At 42.5% G+C, this 19,679-nt stretch overlaps 1 protein-coding gene and 1 pseudogene across 3 annotated transcripts in view; both read left to right on the forward strand.

Moving 5' to 3' along the window:
* LOC103250973 overlaps positions 1–11,053 on the forward strand; it is a 24,051-nt pseudogene extending 12,998 nt beyond the window's left edge.
* Positions 11,054–12,581: 1,528 nt separating this feature from the next.
* LOC103250971 (myomegalin-like) overlaps positions 12,582–19,679 on the forward strand; it is a 108,281-nt gene continuing 101,183 nt past the window's right edge. For 2 of the 3 annotated variants that reach the window (XM_008049561.2, XM_021708320.1), the window contains exon 1: positions 12,624–13,065. In XM_008049561.2, the coding sequence (XP_008047752.1) occupies positions 12,925–13,065 (141 nt within the window). In that variant the 5' untranslated portion in view covers positions 12,624–12,924. Of the gene's footprint in view, positions 13,066–19,679 lie in introns of all 3 variants that reach the window. The other variant, XM_021708321.1, reaches the window with a different exon arrangement.

Here is a 19,679-nt window from a genome sequence, read left to right on the forward strand (position 1 = left end):
GAGGTCTTGCCTGCTCAGGCGGGTCTTGAACCCGCGGGCTCAGGCAACCCACTCACCTCAGCCTCCCAAAGGCACGGGATTACAGGCTGAGCCACTGAGCCTGGCGTTTTTACATTTTCTAATCATGCCTTCTTTAACATGAAGACACCAGCAAAACCAGTTGTACCATTTGCCCAGCTGGAGTCTGAAGCCAAGTTTCCCTGGCAACCTGATTCTAACCACAGTGAGTCAGCTTGTTGAGGTCCCTCCTATCCTGGCAAACTTTTCTCCTGGGATCTTGAAGTCTGTGTGTGGGGGGGGGGACGGGGGAAAAAAGTGCTAAAATAGGGGATTTTTTACTTTTTCGGGTTTATGAAGATCTGAGTTATCGGGTGAGGTTACCTGTGTTCATTAATTTAGGTGGATCTGTGTCCTGTCACTACTGTCTTTAGGTTCCACTAGTCTGTGTTTCTGTCCAATTATAGCATTGCAAAATGAATGATGCTGGTGAAACACATTTTTTAAAATGGCATTTATGCTTCCAAAACCACAGTGTCCCAAGTATACTGGTTTTTGTTTTCAGTAGTGTCTTAAGACATTTAAAAAGTTGTTATATGAGAAGGGGGAAATTCTAAACTTTCAGCAATTGTATGAGTAAATGTAATTTGTTTACCTTTTTTTTTTTTTTTGAGTTGGAGTCTGGGTTGAAGAGGAGTGACATTCTAGGCTAACACTGCTACCCATGAAAGCCCTGGAGGCAGCAGTGTCTAGTGAGTTCAGAATGACTTTTTGGAGTGGCTGGAGCACTAGAGTGTTGATTGTGATTCAAGTGGGCTGAGTCTCTTCCCTCACTCCTCTGCGTCTGGACAAGATGTAATTGTTAAGGCATTCATGGTATCACTATAGGTCTTAGCTCTTAGATATTTTTTGAAAAGGTACATGCCTAGGGCAGGTCCTGGTCGTATCTTGGAAATTGCCTTCACTCTTAGAGAAGGATGGAGAAAGGATTATTGAAAATCTAGAGAAAATGGTGAGGCCATACATTGCTGTTTTTCCTTTGAATTCTAGAAGCTCCCCCAATAGTCTTTCTGAATTGAACCATCTGTGGACAAAACCAAGTCTTATTGGTGTTGATTGAGCCAAATGGGTGATGGAGAATCAATCTAGTTTGGAGCCTAAGGGTCCTTGGGAGCAGCACATTATTGCAGCTCCACTGTCGTTCTGCCATGCAGCTCATTTAACGGTCTCTGGTGGCATTATTTCTGGCTGGGCCATCTGTTTTTGGCGGCCAGGAAAGTCGTTGTTTGTTTTGTTTTGTTTTTATATAGTTCATAGTGCTGTGGTGTGATGATGGTGGCACCTTGTGATTCCAGGCGGGGGTGATGTGGGTGGGTATCTGTGGTGGGGACGGCAGTAGGGACACCCTCTGAACCCCTGTCCTTTATCTGTGCGATGAAGCTAAGGCAGGGTTTATTAATCAACCTGATGTAAATGTTGTGACTGTAGCTCTCTTGTGTAGTTATTTCAAGAAAAAGCTGTGTAGAGGATGGCCATTGGTATGCTTCCTTCTGATGTTAGCATTTAAAAAACTCGGGGCTGGGCTTGATGGCTCAGCCTGTCATCCCAGCACTTTGGGAGGCCCAGGCAAGAGGATTGCCTGAGTCTGGGGGTTTAAGACCAGCCTGGGCAACTTGGTGAGACCTTGTCTCTACAACAAATCACAAAAGCTAGCTGGGTGTGATGACGGGCATCTGTAGTTTCAGCTACTTGAAGGCTGAGGCAGAAGGACTGCCTAAGCACAGCAGGTCGAGGCTGCGGTGGCTGTGAGCGTGCCACTGCACTCCAGCCTGGGCGACAAGAGTGAGACTCCAACTCAAAATAAAATAAAATAAAAGACTCTGAAACTTCAAGAGCTATGTTGAAATTTCAGAAATTTTAGAAGAGAGATTTGTTTATTGTGGGATCCACAAGAAAAAAGCCAGGACTTTGTAGAATTCACAGTCTGCACTCTGAGCCAGGCATCAAGAGTTGGCTTCTGGACACTGGGAAGAAACCCTGTGTTGATGACTGGGAAGATGAAGGTGATTGACTCTAATTGACATTTTTCTTGTTAGAATGTGGTATATGAAAGTTACACATGTTCTTTGAACAGCCTAATAAGTATGTTTTCCTTGTGTCAAAATATAGAATCCATCACATGCTTCTGCTTTATCTGAGGATTATAACAGAACTTTACCTTTTTATAAAACATAACAACCTGTGAATATTCAGGCTGAATGTGGTAGCCTGAATAAATAAATTAATGGGGGATTTAGTTGCGCTTTGGGGTTGCTTGAGCCCAGGAGTTTGAGACCAGCCTGATCAACAGAGTGAGATCCCAACTCTACCAAGAAAAAAATTAGCCGAGTGTAAGGGTGTGGGCCTGTAGTCCCAACTGCTTATGGGGGCTGAAGCAGGTGGCTCACTTGAGCCCAGAGGTCAAGGCTGCCATGAGCTTTGATTGTGTCACTGAGCTCCAGCCTGGGCAACGAAGGGGGACCCTGTCTCAAAAACAAAACAAAAACCAAACAAACAAAGCGATGACTATACAATATTGAGAGCTATTTAGAGGATATTTCATCTGGCCTTTCTGTTATGGTCCCATAATCTCAGTAGGATTAATATATAAAAAATGTTGACATGATCAGTTCTAAGCCATTTGCCTTTAACTGAATTGAATTTAACTTTAACTGAATCTTTATCACAAACAAATCCCTTGTAAAAGGCAAATAATTGAGCGAGTTATTTCTCCCAGCTTTGGCTTCTTTCTTTCTTCTTCTTTTTTAAAAAATAACAGCTTTATTCAAACATAATTTACATACATTGCAACTCACTCTCTCAAAGTGTACAAATCCATGGTTTTAGTATGTTCACAGAGTTGTGCAACCATCACCACTGTCTATTTCCAGGATGTTTTTCACCCCAGAAAGAAGCTTCATACCCATCGTCAGTAACTCCTCATCCCTCTTCTCCCCAGCCTCTGGAGACCACTAATGCACTTTTTCTTTCTGTGAATTTGCCTATTTTATGCTTGGCTTCTTTCTCATTAGTGTAAATTTTCCAAGGTCCATCCATGTTGGAGCATATATCAGTGCTTCATTCTTTTTTATGACTGTTACATTGCATGGGTGTACTGAATTTTGTTATTAACTCATTAGTTGAAGAACATTTGGAATGTTTTCACTTTTTGGTTATTATGAATAATGCTTCTATGAACATTTGTAGACAAGTTTCTGTGTGGCCATATGTTTCCAAGTCTCTTGGGTACGTAACCAGGAAAGAAATTGCTAGGTCAGATGCTTACTCTTGTTTTTTTTTTTTTTTTGAGTCAGAATCTTACTCTGTTATCCAGGCTGAAGTGCAGTGGTGTGATCATGGCCACAGCCTGAACCTGCTGGGTTCTGACAATTTTTCCGCCTCAGCCTTTCAAGTAGCTGAAACTATTGGCACATATGACCATCCTCCGCTAATTTATTATAGAGAGGAGGTCTTGCCAAGTTGCCAGGCTGGTCTCAAACCCCTGGGCTCAAACAATTCTGTTACCTCCCAAAGTGCTGAGATTACAGGCGTGAGCCACTGCACTCAGCTGGCCATATGGTTACCTTGTTTAACCTTTTGAGAGCCAACTTTGGTTTATTCATCTTGAAAAGGAAGTCAATGAATAGTTTGTTTTTTTACGTAGGTTTAGGTGGTCATGTCCTCAGAGAAAATTATTTCCTCTAAGGAAAATTATTTACGGTGAAGGATACTCATTGAAAAGAAGTAGGGGTGTGGTAGATGGGGAAGGACCTTATCAGTCGCAAGTGAATTCCAAGTCACATAGTCTCATGACTGATGAAGGCCCTGATGAGTATGCACATTCAAACTATTTGAAGTTGGTCTGTGCTCCTCCACTTTCTAGATGAGCAACCCCTTGATGTCTCTCTTTTCTAGACTTTAAAGTGAGGATAATAATGCCTAATCTTTGTACTTCAAAGATTATGAGGACAAAATGAAATAATATACATGGAAGTGCTTTGCATAATGTCACATCCTATGCAGGTGATTGTTACAAAGGCAGGATAATTGTATCCAGTTAATTTTGCAATACAAGCCCAAGTCATTCAAAACAACCAGAAATTAAATTTTTTATTTGTTTAGCTCAGATTTTATTAGAACAGCATAGAGACTCCCAGACACATAGATGTATTATAAATGAAATATGTATGTGTAAAATAAACCATCCCCCTTTCTCCCTGCCTGTCTCTTCTTGTCCAACCCTGTTCCCCAATCCAAAATGAGCTGAGTTCCTGGGTTGCGTTTCACTGTGTGCTCATGAGCAGGAAATACTTCCCAAACACTTGTGTGTCATTGTCATAGGACTGTTTTGAAAATATTACAGTTAGCAAAGTTACAGGGTAGTCTGTTGGACATCATTCTCGGGTCATTGTTACTACTTTGGTCTTAGAAATATGATGTCCCTAATGCTCACTTGTCTTTTCCTTTACCACAAGCCAGCCAGAGCTCTCAGTCTGAACTGGAAGACTCTCAATACCTTTTAGGGTTACAGAGTAGCTGGTGGACATTCTGAGAGTCTTCACACAGAGATGGATCTCCTATGGGTACACACCTTTGGTAGGATTGTTTTTATGAGAAAATACATTTCAAACATAGAATTTCAGGATGGCCAAAAGTCTTAAAAGTCCTCTAGAGCAAACTTTTAGCTGATGTGTGAAGACTTTAAACAACATTCCTGAAAAATGATTATTTCACAAATAGTTCATTTTGTGACAGGAAATTTATTCTCATCATGTAAGTGCTCAGTAAAAATCTGACATATGAATGTATGAACAGAGTGTGGCAATACATTTATTACATTCAACTCTACTAGACAATTTATCCTTATATCTAATTGATAGCTGCTTCCCTGTATTTCCTAGTTTCATTCCCTTTAGAGTAGTTGTTTTTTAAAATTATGAACTATTTCACAACAAGAATGTACAAAGAATAGTAAAATATTTGTCCATGTAGCCAGTATCTAAATGTTAGCAAACATTGTTTTTACTCTGTCTCATTAAAAAAGCCCCAACTTAGCATTACAAATAATGCTACAGTTGCAGTCCTCTTAGTAACCTGCTCAGATTCCAGTCTCCTGACTGCTTTCCTACAGTTAACTATTATTAAATAATTTCCCCAAAGTTACACTCTTAGAAAGTAGCAGATCCCAGATTTGCACCTCGGTCCTCTTGGTCCAAAAGCTATTGCTCTTTCCACAATTCTGTGAGATCATACCTAGATAAATATACATAATAATATTTATTGCCTATTTATAAATGTATATAAGATGTTGTGTCGAGGGTCACTTAAAATACTATTCTCCTGTTCCTCTATTTACCATATTAACTTATTTTTAGTTCAAGGAAGGTAAAGATTTGAATTATCACAGATATCAAATTAGTAGAGTTTATAAATTGTGGATGTTTCATTATATCTTAAAAGAATGTGTCCATTAAGATGATTAATCGTTCTTAGTGAGTGGAACTTTATTTTTAGGAGAGAGATCTTTTTCAATCCGTTTTTGAGCGATTTTATTATAAAAGCTAACTGGGGGGTCCGAATATGATTAAGCAAATGTCAACCTAAGTTTTTTTTTAAAGGCTGACTTGACAGTTGGTTATGTTAATGGGCCATGACATACAACAGCTGGGTAGTAATCCTTCTACTGTTGTTGGCATTGATTGAGTCCTTATTCGAGTTTTATTTCTCGTCTAGACTAACATATTACGGAAGAGATGGAATGAAGATATTAAGGAAAGACCAGGGAAAGCCATTCATATTTGGATAAAAACACTTTGGGAGAAGAGTAAAGATTTTAGATGTACCATGGGCGGAGGGGAAAGAACAATGTTATAGAAGCACTGTTTCTTGTCCAAGAGCCTGCAGTACTTTAATGTTTTTAATGCAGAACCTATCAAAATATAAGGACCTGGGAACCCTGATCTAGTAGGTTGAGTGTGCGGCCCAGGTATGTGTATATTTGTTTGTTAAAGCTACAAAAAGAAAAAAAACAAAACAAAAACAATAAACAAAGGAGAAAAAAACAATCTTACTGGTGAGGATTTTCTGACCCTCCCCCACCGTGCTGCTTTCTCCTCACCCTTTGCCCAGATAGAAAACTCAAGGCTCCTTGCTCTGGCTTTCAAGATCTCCCTGACATGTTATTATTATTATTTCTTACTTCCTGTCATCTCTGTTTCCCTATAATGGGGCAGTATGTGCCCTTTGTTTCAGTCTGCTTGGCCAGCTGCACCTCCTCTTATGTTCCACTCGCCTGGGTTGCCGTGTATTCTGCCCCCTGACTATTCAACCTGAGGCATCCTTTAAGGGGAGCTAACAAGCTGGTTCTCTGTGGAACCGTCCCTGACAACCTGTCTGTCCTCATTTTTTCTATTTGTACAGTTCATATTGTCCTTTATAATTTGTCACGTGATTTCCCATTTATTCAAAACTTGTGTAGAAAGCCCAGATTCTACATTGTGTACTAAAATTAGTCTGAGAGAATGATTTATTTTACTTATAATCTTTTTATAAGGAGGAATGCTATTATTGTTTTGTTTTGGTTTTGTTTTGGGGGAGTTGCTTGTTTGTTTGTTTTTTAGTTGGATCTCACTCTGTTGCCCAGGCTAGAGTGTAGTGGCACGATTACAGCAGCCTTGACCTTCTGGGCTCTGACAATCCTTCTGCCTCAGCCTCCCTAGTAGCTGGGACTACAGGCATGCACTACCTCGCCTAGCTAATTTTTGAAATATTTTTGTAGAGACAAGGTCTTGTTATGTTGCCCAGGCTGGTCTAGAAATTTGAGGCTCAAGCAGTCCTCCTGCCTCGGCCTCCCAAAGCGCTGGGATTACAGGCATGAGCCACAATACCTGTTTTTCATCCTACAACATCTACATAATTTTGTATACAGATTAAGTTTTATTAATCCAATGGGTAGAAAAAAAGTCAGTAGTTTATTCATCCATCTTTTTTTAACATTCAACAAATATTGATTGGACATATACTATTTTTCAGGCACCATTCTGGCACCATTCAGGTACCATTCTGGACCCTGATGATACAGTGGTGAACAAAATAGGGAAAAACTCCAGCTTTCTCATGAAGTTTACATGCTGGCGAGGAGAGGCAGACAAAAATAAAATAAATAAGTAAATATAATATTTTAAAAGCTGACAGTGCTACAGAATAAAAAAAAATGGGAGTTAGAGGTGGTCATCCTTAAAAATAAAATAAATAAGTAAATATAATATTTTAAAAGCTGACAGTGCTACAGAATAAAAAAAAAATGGGAGTTAGAGGTGGTCATCCTTATTGCCTGTGAAGTGGAAAGTGAATGGGTTACTGAGTACCAGTCTGACATAGGGTGTTCACCTCACTGAGAAGGTGACGTGTGATCAAGGAAGAAGGTGAAGAGAGACTTGTGCAGCGACCTAGAGAAAGAACATTTCAGACAGAGGCGTCAATGAGCTCAAAGGGCTCGAGGAGGGAACCTTTCCTTGCTTGCTGTTTCTGAGAAAGAACCTAAAGAAACAGTGTGGCTGGAGCAGAGTGCAGGGGAAGGGTAGTAGGAAAAAGTAGAGAAGGTCATCGGAGGGGTGAGGAGAAGGTTCTAGACCATGTAGGGCCTCAGGCCTTATAGGCTGATGAAGGGACATCACTCTTCACTCTAAGCCAGAAGGGAAGCCAGGAGGTTTCCAGCAGAGGGGTAACTGATGTATTTTAGCAGGGTCACTGTGGCTGCTGTGTTAACAGACTATGGGGGAACAAGGGTGAGAGCAGGACACCAATTAAGGGGGCTGTTCAAATAACTTAAGGGAAGGATGATTGTATCTTGGACCAGAGTAGTAGAGGTACCTGTGTTAGCAGTTGTGGATGGAATACATATATAAAAATATTTACAGATGAGATATTACGTGGGAGAAGGAATGAGTCAAGAACGATTCAAAGACTTTGACCTGGTGGTGCGCAGTGGCTCACATGTGTAATCCCAGCACTTTGAGAGGCTGAGGTGGGAGGACTGCTTGATGCCAAGAGTTTGAGACCAGCCTGGGCATTGTAGTGAGGCTCCCCCATCTCTACAAACAATTTTAAAAATTAGCCAGGCATGGTGGCTTATACCTCAGGAGGTTGAGGTGGGAGGATCACTGGACCCCAGGAGTTCAAAGTTATAGTGAACCAAGATAATAGGGTAAGAGAGGGAAACACTGTATCTTAAGAAAAAAACCCAAAATACTTTAGTCAGAAGTCTGGCTAGCTGCACAATCCTCTCTTTACCTTCTTTGATCACATGTCACTTTAGTCTGGTTGAGGTGACCAGACAGGCGGTGACAGCACAGTGGGGTGAATGATTGGAGAGGTCTTCTTGTGTTGTTGTGGAAGCCGGGGGTGTTTATAAAGACGTATTAGTTGTTGTCCTTTCCTTGGGCAGCTTCAGAGTAGTGAGACGTATCAAACACATAAAAAGCCGAATGACTCTAAAAAGTGTAAATAACCCTTCCAGATAATAGAAGCAGCACCACAAGGCAGCCTATGAACACCTGTTGAATGTGGCTATTTGCCTCAGGAGTTCAAAGGGGAAGAGAGAAGTCTTTCCATGCTGAGGTGGCAGGGAGGGCTCCGCCTGAATGAAATTTGAACGAAGACTTGGACAAAGGAGAAGGAGGTCGTGTGTCTTGGCGAGATGTGATGGGTTTTCTCTTTATCCGAAGAGTGACGAGATGTCTCTGAAGGCTCTAAGTAAGGGCGATGGCGAGGTAAGATCGCTTTGGTCACCATACAAATAGCTGAAGTGGATTTGAGTAGACATGTTAGGGACTGTTGCAGAAGCATTTGCTATGAGATTCGTTGTGAGAATTGGGACTTGCTATGGACTAGCTAGCACAGAGCTGGATATGTGGGGCTAGATCTTGGCTGAGAAGACTTGGCTGGAGACTTGGGGATTGTTTGGGAGGTGAAATTATAGCCCTAAAAGTGGTTAAAACCTCTAAGGAAAAGTGTGAAGAGGCTTGACATGGTGGCTAATGCCTGTAATCTCAGCATTTGGGGAGGCTGAGGTGAAAGGCTTGCTTGAGCCCAAGAGTTCGAGACCAGCCTGGACAACATAGTGAAAGGAAATAGGTATAAATATGCAGAAAAATCTAGGTTGGATTTTAGATTTCATATGCAGTTTTACTTCCTATAAAAGTTTTATGACAGGAAGTCCATCAGGGAGTTAGAAAAAAAACTTTTATGAAATTATCTTACATGATGAGGGATTCCAAGTAGACAGCAGAAGCATGATTAAACACTCTGCGAGGATCTGGCAGCCTGGCTCCCCTTGAGCAAAAGAGCGGTGATAATAACAAGGTTATTCCTCTAAGAGCTTAGACTAGCGAGGGGCCTTTAAAAAATTGTCCATTTTCAACTATCTTATTTTATAATGAGGACAGTTAAACCTCCAGGGTAGTGCACTCCCGACATCGCATAGTGATTTAGTAACAGAACTGGGACCAGAAAAGTAGCTTTTAAATTTTAATTTAGACTTTTCTCTTTTCCTCACTGTCTCTAACTAAGCCAAAAGAAATTATCTTATTCTAAGAATACAGAGTTAGTGGGAATAGTTAAATGAATTTTAAATGTGTAGATATTTTAAAGTGAGGAACATTTTGGCTTAAGTTATCAACTGTCTATGGTGAGAAATGTGTTGCCTGTCTGTAGTCCAAATCTATTTGGGAGAATGCTCGGTTCTAATTATGCCCTCCTGAGGCCACTTCGCTCACTCAAACATTTTCTATCTGTCAAGGCAAAGCGTAAATTCATGCCCGGCACTCTGGCTCACGCCTGTAATCCCAGCACTTTGGGAGGCCGAGACGAGAGGATTGGTTGAGCCCAGGAGTTTGAGACTAGCCTGGGCCACATAGCGAGACCTTGTCTCTATAAAAAATAGTAACAAATTAGGCAGGCGTAGTGGGCATGTGCCTGTTGTCCCAGCTCCTGGGAGACTGAGGCAGAAGGATCACCTGAGCCCAGGAAGTCGAGGCTGTGGTGATCTGTGAGCATGCTACTACACTCCAGCCTGGGCGACAGAGTGAGATGCCAACTTAAAAGAAAAAAAAAATACAGGTGTGGAGCTGTGGAGTGTGTCCTTGTTCCACAGGATGAAATTTGTTAAAGTTGTCAAGAATAAGGCCTGCTTTAAGAGATACAAGTGAAGAAAATGAGAGAGTAAAACTGATGACTATGCTCGGAAACACTTGGTAATAAAAAGAAACACAACACACCCAACTACAGGATGATAGTTCACATAACAAACATGTCATTTGTCAGATGGCTTATGCCCATAGAGAAGGGGGTTTGAGGGTCTGTGCAGCTTATGCACATGAACTACCAAAATACGGAGTGGAATATGGCCTGATGAAATATGCTGCAGCATATTGCACTGGCCTGCTGCTGGCTCGCAGGATTCTCAATAGGTTTGGCATGGACTAGATCTATGAAGGCCAAGTGGAGGTGACCAGAGATGTGTACAGTGTAGAAAGCACTGACGGCCAGCCTGATGCTTTCACCTGCTATTTGGATGCAGGCCTTCCCAGAACTACTACTGGCCATAACGTTTTTGTAGCTCTGAAGGGAGCTGTGGAGGGAGGTTTGTCCGTCCCCCACAGTACCAAACAATTTCCTGGTTATGCTTCTGAGAGCAAGAGATTTAATGCAGAAATACGTTGAAAGCACATCATAGGTCAGAATGTTGCAGATTATGTGTGTTACCTAATGGAAGAAGTTGAAGATACTTACAGGAAAGAGTTCTCTCATTATATAAAGAACAGCATAACTCCAGACATGGAGATATATAAGAAAGCTGATGCAGCTGTACAAGAGAACCCTGTCTATGTGAGGAAGCCCAATAAGGAAGTGAAGAGGTAGAATCGTCCCCAAATGTCCCTTGCCTAGAAGAAAGAGCCAGGTAGCTCAAAGGGAGGCAAGCTTCCTCAGAGCTCAGGAGTGGGCTGCTGAGAGCTGAACCAATATTCTATAAGGATTTTGCAGATAAAGGCAATAAACATATTTACCAAGCAACCAAAAAAAAAAAAAAAAAAATACAGAGTGCAAATTCAAGTCTTAGTGAAACTTTCTCTGATCAATCCAGTAAGAATTTCTCTTTCTTGTGGGTTCTCATAAAGTCAACATTTGAAAAGTGTTTTCAAACTGCAGGCTGAAACTTACAGGGTCATGAAATCAATCAACTGGGTCACTCCAAGAAAGAGAAATAGAAACTATCAGAGTACATCACAATTAGCGATTGTGGTAATTACTTGTGAAATGTTGAGTTTAGCTGAGAGAGAGAGAGAGACAGACTGATTGTATGTGTACTAGTTTACAGTGTAAAAAGTTGAAAAATACAGGTTTGGAAAATTATAGCACAAAACATACATCTTAACATATAATGATCAGCTGTATGGCCACAAAGGTTTCTGAGGGTTGGAACTCACCTTTGTATTCTCCGTGCCCAATGTACTACCTGATGGGTACGCTGGAGGTATTGATTAGAAAGATTTTGAAGGTCTAGGAAGGAAATCAACAGAATGAAAGCAGGAAGGTTGAGAAGTGAGTGCTTGAATTAAGTATAAGCATTTTTAGTTTTCTTTAGCTTGGATGATAATATTGATATCTTTTCAACCTAGTATTGCTGCTACTGGGGATCCACATTTGGTGTCTATGCTGTGGGGCTGTCTCCAGTCACCTTCAATGTCCCGTGTATGTGGTATAAATAATACTTCCTCTAATGTTGCAGCTGTCACTCAAGGATCTTAAATTGCTTTGGGAGCAGGAGCTGGTGATGTGTGCCTGGCTCCACTTGGCAGGTGCCAGAGCTAAGAACCAGTGACTGGCTGAGATCTCTGGGCTCCTGGTTGACCGGCTCCTCCCTTTTTCCTCTCTCACTCTTGACCTCCCACAGGCTCGCCCACCCATCCCTTCTTCTTCCGTGGAGGAAGGATCTCTTGACCTTGCTCCTTGGTGAGCTTATATAACTGATAAACAGAGTTGCCAAGTACCACAGAGCTAAAAGATTTACTCTTTTTTTGGAGGTGGCTGCCTGATGATGGTGTGTGTGGAGGGTAATAAAGGCTACTAGTTTAACTGCCTCAGGGCTTGGAAGGCTTGGGAGGGAAAAGTGCAAAGAAACTGATTAGAGATGAACTCTAGATCCCCAAAGGAAATTGGAGACTTCTCCTGGTGAGTCGCTCTTTAAGATTTGCACCTGACAGAAAGGGATAGTTGACGTGGGGTTACCTTTGTGTGGGCCATGTTGTGTACGTGTGGTCTCCTCTGTAGCAACCTTTCTTGCTTCTGGCCACACTTCTTTGGGTTTTGTTGTCCAAATCCACCAACAGGAATTGAAATGCCACCCCCCACCCCACCCCGTGGTCCATTTCCTCCTCCTCTTTGCAACCCCACCGCCCCCTTGGGTTAATCCCCTGCCTTCTTTCCTGGACGCTTCTGGGGGTCAGTCCCTTCTCTCTTCTGAGAAGCCTTAACTGCCTACAGTTGGGCCTGGGAGGCTCCAGGAGGGTGACAGCCAGCCCAGGCTTGGAGTCGGGTTACACCACTTGTGTCTGTGTTCACACAGCATGTTCCTCTGTCAGGGATTCCACAAATATCTCCCCGAGGTAAAAAAGGAAAGTGCGCTGCGCTCCCGCACCCAGAGCAGGGAGCCCCTTCCAGAGCCCGGGAGAAAACGCAGCAGCCCGGGGGCCATGTCGCTGTCGCCCTGGCCTCTGGGTCCGCAGCCTCAGCAGTGACCTGCCGGCTCCCTTCATGCCGTAGTGCCACGGCATTGGGTTCCTGGGGTGAGGGGGCAGCTGGCAGGCACCTCCCCATGGGTTGCCCACCATGTCTAATGGATACCGCACTCTGTCCCAGCACCTCAATGACCTGAAGAAGGAGAACTTCAGCCTCAAGCTGCGCATCTACTTCCTGGAGGAGCGCATGCAGCAGAAGTATGAGGCCAGCCGGGAGGATGTCTACAGGCGGGTGAGTGTTGGGGCAGGGGCAGGGCAGAGTGTGCCTGGTTGACCCATGGCTCTTATGGCTCTTCCCAGCCGGTCGTGTGCCGGCAGTGAGAGAGGCAGCGTCCTGTCCAGGTCTGGTCACCTTAACGCATGTGACCTTGGCAAGCCCTTTTCACCTCTGTGGTGCCTGTTTTATCCTTGCCTACTCTGTAAGGGGAAAGGGCTGGATTACACCAGAGGTTCCCCAACTCTGTTGTGGAACTGTGCAGAACAGTCACCTTCCAGGCTGGTTCAAAGTATAGCCATGCCTCACCGAGGGATTCCGACTTACTAATGAGGCGGGGTGGGACTTGGAAATTTTCATTTTTACTTTTTAAAACCGCTATTATTATTTCAGATTGGAAAATATAGTTTATTTAGAAAGTAAATTAGAGTGAGAAAGAGGAGATTCACCTCCCTAAGGTAGGGGAGGGGGCCAAAGCCAGGAAACATGGCCTGGCCATCACTCAGAGAGCATATGGCCACACACAGCTTAGCAAGGCAGCGGCCGCCATGGCCTAGCAGTAGGCCTGTTCTTTTCTTTGGAGGTGAGGTTGCCCTTTGTGGCCCAGGCCGCCGGGCAGTGGCCTGCGTGTCACTCACTGCAGCCTTGAACTCCCGAATTCAAGAGATCCTGCCGTCTCAGCCTCCAAGTTGCTGGGGCTGCAGGCACAAGCCCCCGTGCCTGACTAATTTTTATTTTGGGGGTGGGGGGAGGTAGGCCTCACTAGTTGCTCGGGCTGGTCTTGAACTGCTGGCCGCAAATGATCCTCCTGCCTCAACCTCCCCTGTCCTTGGGATTACGGGCATGAGCCACTGTACCACAGTCTGCCTCTCAAACTGGAGCCCATGGCGACTCCAAGGCAGATGGTTTCCATGCCACACGTTTGGCTAGAGAAGGGCCTCTTCCAGCTCTGACTCCGTGGGGCAGAGGATGATGCCCTGGAGAAAAAAGGGCAGAGGCCGAGGAGACTTTTGTTCCTTGAGAAATTCATGTTTGCTCTTGAAGATGACAATGTCGGTAAGCTTTTAAGACAGACTCTGAGGCATTTTTGGTTTAGGGCTGGTTCACCTGAGAATGAAGAAAAAGGCACCTATGGAACAGAGCATTTGGCTGGAGGGAGCCTAGGAGGGGGAGTGGTGTTTCCCTGGGAGGGAGTGCTGCTGGATTGATGGGTCAGTGATGGGGTGGAGAAGGAAGACCAAGTGGATTGGCTGAGTTCGGGGTGAGATGAGACAGCATCTTGGTAAGAGGACATTAGGCTGTGGGTTACAAGGATTAAGTGTCCCAGCTGGTCACCACAAAATTCATTTCCTCAGTCCTTTCAGTGTCTAGGCAAGCAGGGTCTGAAGTGGCCCAAATGGCCTGGGGCTGGCTTTCTCAGAGATTCTAAATCCCCACCTGTTACACCAGAGGACTGTCCAAATATTGTCATTGCCTGTTTGTTCCCTGCCCTGCTAAGGGGAAGGTTGGGAAGCGTTAGGAGCTGCTAGATAACAGCTTGATCAGAGAATAGCTGGTGTCTATGAGAGCTGAATGATTATTTGGCAAGTTTAATTAGGGTGGACAGCTAAATCTGGGAGATTTAACCCTATTTCTTGTCTCTCCTGATTTCTGTGTTTGAATGTAAATGTTCTGAGATTGATCCAGACTCACTGTTTGTCTTTTATGTGGCTGTCTAACGTGTGTGCTTCACTGGAGCTGCCATGGGTTGCGGAAGAGATTGCCAAGTGAGAGTTGCTCACAGAGGGATGGAGAGAGGAGGAGGAGGAGTGGCAGCGTTTGCCACAGGGTAGGAATTGTGAATGGATTTATTCCCTGTGCAGAGGGAGGAGCTTTTCCCATTAACTGTCTTCAGAGCAAGGCAGAATGAAGAACAATTTCTTGGATAATGTGAAGGAAAGGAGTTGTTTTTGTGTGTGTGTGGCTCGAGTCAAGTGACTGCCTGAATCATTTGATGTCTCTCTCTGCTCTGCACTGGCTAAAGACACAATCTTTAGGTCATACCTTGAATGTGATGTGAGGGCACCATTTCTCTCCTAGAGAAGTGTGATTAATGAGATTCCAGGAGCTACAGAGGGTTTGGGGAGTGGGTCACAGCACACTGTCACACGCAGAGGTGGCAACCCTTTTGCTAGACTCTAGCATAGATATGGCCCTGTCTCTACCTAGGCTTATGTGTGAACAGAGGGCAGCAATTATACCATATGACTGGAAGGATTTCAAACTACTCTGTCCTCTTTTTTCCCTTCTCACCAAGTCTTTGTTCAGTCTGCCTGTCACATTACTCTTCTCATTTGGCTGTGATTATCTGAAAAGTGCTAAAGCCTTAGGTTAAAATGCTCTTATTGTTTGATAAGTAGAGCCATATAAAGCCAGGGCCAGTCGTTAAATCACAGTTGAGACTGGGTGCGGTGGCTCACACCTGTAATCCTAGCACTTTGGGAGGCTGAGGTAGGAGGATTGCTAGAGCCCAGGAGTCTGAGACCAGCCTGGGAAACATAGCAAGATCGCATCGCTACAAAAGTAAAGCAAAATAAATACCCTGGGTGTGGTGGCAGATGGCTACATCCCGGCTACTTCAGAGGCTGAGGAGGAGGGATCACTTGAGCCCAGGAGGTCAAGGATACAGTGAGCTGTGTTCCAGCCTGGATAACAGAATGAGACCCTGACTCAAAAAAAAAAAAAGAAGAAAGAAAGAAAAAAAAACATAGTTGAAATTAGTCTAATACACTATATCATAACTAGGGCTTGATAGAAACTAGGGCAGTTCTGTTTTGATGAAAGGACAAGGAGTTAGGAAACCACTGCATTAGGAGCTCTGGACAACCACAGAGCCTAGGTAAGTTACTTAACCTCTCTGAGCCTGTTTTAGCCTCTGTAGAACTGGCATTAAGAATAATGCTGCAGATGGTCAAGTGTGGTGGCTCATACCTGTTATCCCAGCACTTTGGGATTGCTTGAGGCCAGGAGTTTAAGACCAGCCTAGGCAAAATAGTGAGACCCCCTGTCTTTATTAAAAAATTTAGAAAAGAATGCCGCAGGCACAGAGAATTATTTGTTGTATTAATAAACAGCAGCCATGCAGATGAAATAAGATATATCAAAGTACGTTGTAAACTTAGTAACATCATAGTTATATGGGGGAGATAGTAATTATATTCCTACTAGTGGTTGTAGTTATCACAATATTTTAAAATAAGGAAGAAGTTTGACTATCATTCACTCTCATAATTCCCATAAATGTGTCTTATGTTCATCCTTGTTATTCACACTGTGATTCCGCAAGGTTAGGGAGACTGATTGGCAGCAGTGCTGGTGAAGAGACGTTGAGGGTGATATGCCCAGTATCACATGGTGACCCAGGTGGCTCAGAAAAGAATTTAGGGTCCTGTTCTGTTACCAAACTTAGTAATAGAAGTTTGATTTTTCTGTTACTAAGACACAGAATATTATTGATTCTAATTTTTCAGATTTTTCTTTCGTGTTGGAAAGACACTTCTTTAAAAATATACAGTGAAAACATTAAATCACACTCAGTTGGGTAACACTCTATATTGAGTGCTATATGCATTGTTCTTTTTCAGGAATCCAATGATTGTGAAACTCATGTAATGGAAGTCTATTGTGAATAGTAATCATTTTGTTGCTTTATATATTCCTGTTATTGCAAATTTGTGTTGAGGTATTTGTACTTAGAGTGAAAAATTACTTTTTTCGCGAGAGATAATCAAGCACTTCAATGGTGATGATTTGAGGGAAGGGAAATATGGGCGACTTTGGGAGAAGAGGACTAGACAGAAGGTGCTTTCTTTCTTTTTCCAAGCGGCAAGTCTTCTTTTAGTAGTTGATTGAGGAGAAGACTAAAATAGATATAATAAGGATTATATCTATTTTAGTCTTCTCCTCAAAGAAAACTACAAGGATTTTTAATTGTAAGAGAAGCTGTCAGAGCTAAAGAATTATGTAAAAATCAAGAGTATCAACTTCAAAGCAAGTAGATAAAAAAGGAGCTAAGATTTTCTCTCTTTTAAGCTGTTCAGAGAATTAAGAAATAATCTAAAGAATCATATTAGTCATGGATTAATAAAACAGTGTTAAGTTATAAATAAAAATTGTCATTGTGACTGTCTAGGGCTGGGCACAGTGGCTCATGCCTGTAATCTCAGTGCTTTGGGAGACAGAGGCAGGAGGATTGCTTGAGTCCAGGAGTCTGAAACCAGCCTGGGAAACAGAGTAAGACCTCATCTTTGCAAACAATTTTAAAATTATACAGGCATGCACCTGTAATCCCAATTACTTGGGAAGCTGAGGTGGGAGGGTCTGGAGCTCCGAAGGTTGGAGACTGCAGTGAGTAATGATTGTGTTACTGCACTCTGGGAGACAGAGCAAAACCCTGTCTCAAAAAATAAGAAAGACTGGCTACTTTTATGCTGAGTGTTTAAGCTAAACTATCCTTTATGCTTCAATTTCTTTGTAAATAATATATACTGAGGGTATCAAAAAATGTTATACATTTTAAGAGATGTTTGCTGTAATCAGAAATGTCTAGACTTTGAGTACCTCTTGTAATTGCAGAAGTCAAAGGTGACTTGTATTCATCTTTTGTTATTGGTATATAGTGAGTACTATACTTTTAATACAGTTTTCCCCCTTTTTAAAATGTATACTCTTTTGGGTACCCTCTGTATTTTTTTTTTTAAGAGGAAGAGGCTGCTTACCCTCAGGGCAGATAAACTGAGATATCTACCTATATGACTAGAGGTACCACTATGCCCTCTTGATTGCAGACATTAATTGTAAGGTCAATTTTTTGGGAAGACAGTTCTGAACATATAAAGCCAGAAAAAGAGGAATCACTGCAGTACACATAACTTCTGAATCTGGAGCAAAGTAAAGTGAGAAAATGGTGAGTGGTTCGCAGCTGAGTGTGGCCCACTCCTAGGGAGAACGGCTTGTTAGCATTTCTGGGCTGCAGCTGCTGTGGTAAGTAATTTCTGGGTGGCAACTTGGCTGACTTCCTCCTTTTTGGTTGCCTAATCCTGCGTCTTCTCATATTAGCAGAGTGTGCTGCCACTAGAACCATGTCTGACCCTGGAATTTGTGAAATCTGCTGCTGTGTGGTAAACACCCAATCTCCAAACAGCACAGAAAGCCATCATCCACTGTGTTTTGCCCCATGGTGACTACTGCTTGTTCAGCCTGTGTGAATTTACTATTAAAAGGTTGCTTTAAAAGGAGTTAAAGTTCCATTCTAAGAATGGAATTTAAACTCTGACAGGGACAGATCTGATAGCAAAAGGGCCAGGAGAAACAATGCTGTCATCCTGGACCAGATAGAGTCAATGCTTAGATATGATATAGTTGATGTTGGAAGGTTAAAGTAGATTTGGCCTTTAGATAGGAGCTGGGCAGGTTGTGTTCCATTGTTTTATGACCCTTAAATTGAGATCGAAAGTTTTTTGGTTTTCTCATCTTTTAGATTGAATTACACTTTTCCTGAGCAATCTGTGAGGTTTTGCATGGCACACTTCTAAAGCGACAGCTACGGCAACAACCTACTGGTTTTACTTGCCTAAGAAATCGTCATTGTTTCTACCGGACTGCTATTGCTGGGCACAGTGGTTAAGAGCTATGAACTGGGATCTATCACGTACTGCCTGTGTTAACCTGGGCAAATGCTATGATTTTTCTGAGCTGAAGTTGGTGTGGTAATAACACCTATCCTATCTTATAGAGTCTGGGGAAGATTAAAGGTGCTGGAGTCCAGCTCCAGGAGAGAGTCAGGGCTTGAGACGGGAGAATCGGGAAGCGGCAAAAAAGAAAAGACGAAAACGACAGGAATCCTCTTCCTGGGGAGAGCTCAAGACTGCCAATTTTTATTGATTTTTCACAAGCTTATATAGGTTTTCCACTCAGCCCTGTACCCACAAATGTATCTTATGTTGCTGACCAAACGCCCACATACATCCTTTTTGCACTCACAATAAGGTTGACCTTTAACAGTTTCAACCACAGATGGTGTTTTTCTTAAGTCAAACATTTATGAACGTCTTGGTTTTCTTCCTAACTTTCTCACAACTATTTACTATTATAGGCCTATAATATCCTTACCCTATAGAGCTAAACCTTAACCCCTAAGTCTTATTTAACTTACTTACTACTATATATTTATTTCTATTAATCTTATTTCTATCCTTATGTCCCTATATTTTCTTAACTATCACTTATACTATTATATATCTCTTATCTTACTAGTTTATCTTATCTTACTATCTTATTAATATTCTAAATTCTATCTTCATTTAAACTACTTATTTAATCCTAAAATATCTTAACCTATTTTTTATCTCAAACGGTTGTTTTCCACCAGCTCTCAGTTGGGGTCTGTTGTTTATGAGGAAGTGGTTGACTCGTTTTTTTCTTGGCCTCCTGCTGTTACTGAAAAACATCCTTACACACACCCTAAGGGGCACCCTTTTTGCTGCAATCTCACCTCCTTTATGCCTATGTATAATTTTTGCTGTCAAATGCCATCGTCCATTTGCGCATGTTATCTCAATTAAAGAGGGAACATTCTCAAGCCTATGCACGCA

Source organism: Carlito syrichta, unplaced genomic scaffold, assembly GCF_000164805.1.
Source record: "Carlito syrichta isolate Samal-C Ts95f unplaced genomic scaffold, Tarsius_syrichta-2.0.1 Scaffold135755, whole genome shotgun sequence".
Classification (NCBI taxonomy): domain Eukaryota; kingdom Metazoa; phylum Chordata; class Mammalia; order Primates; family Tarsiidae; genus Carlito; species Carlito syrichta.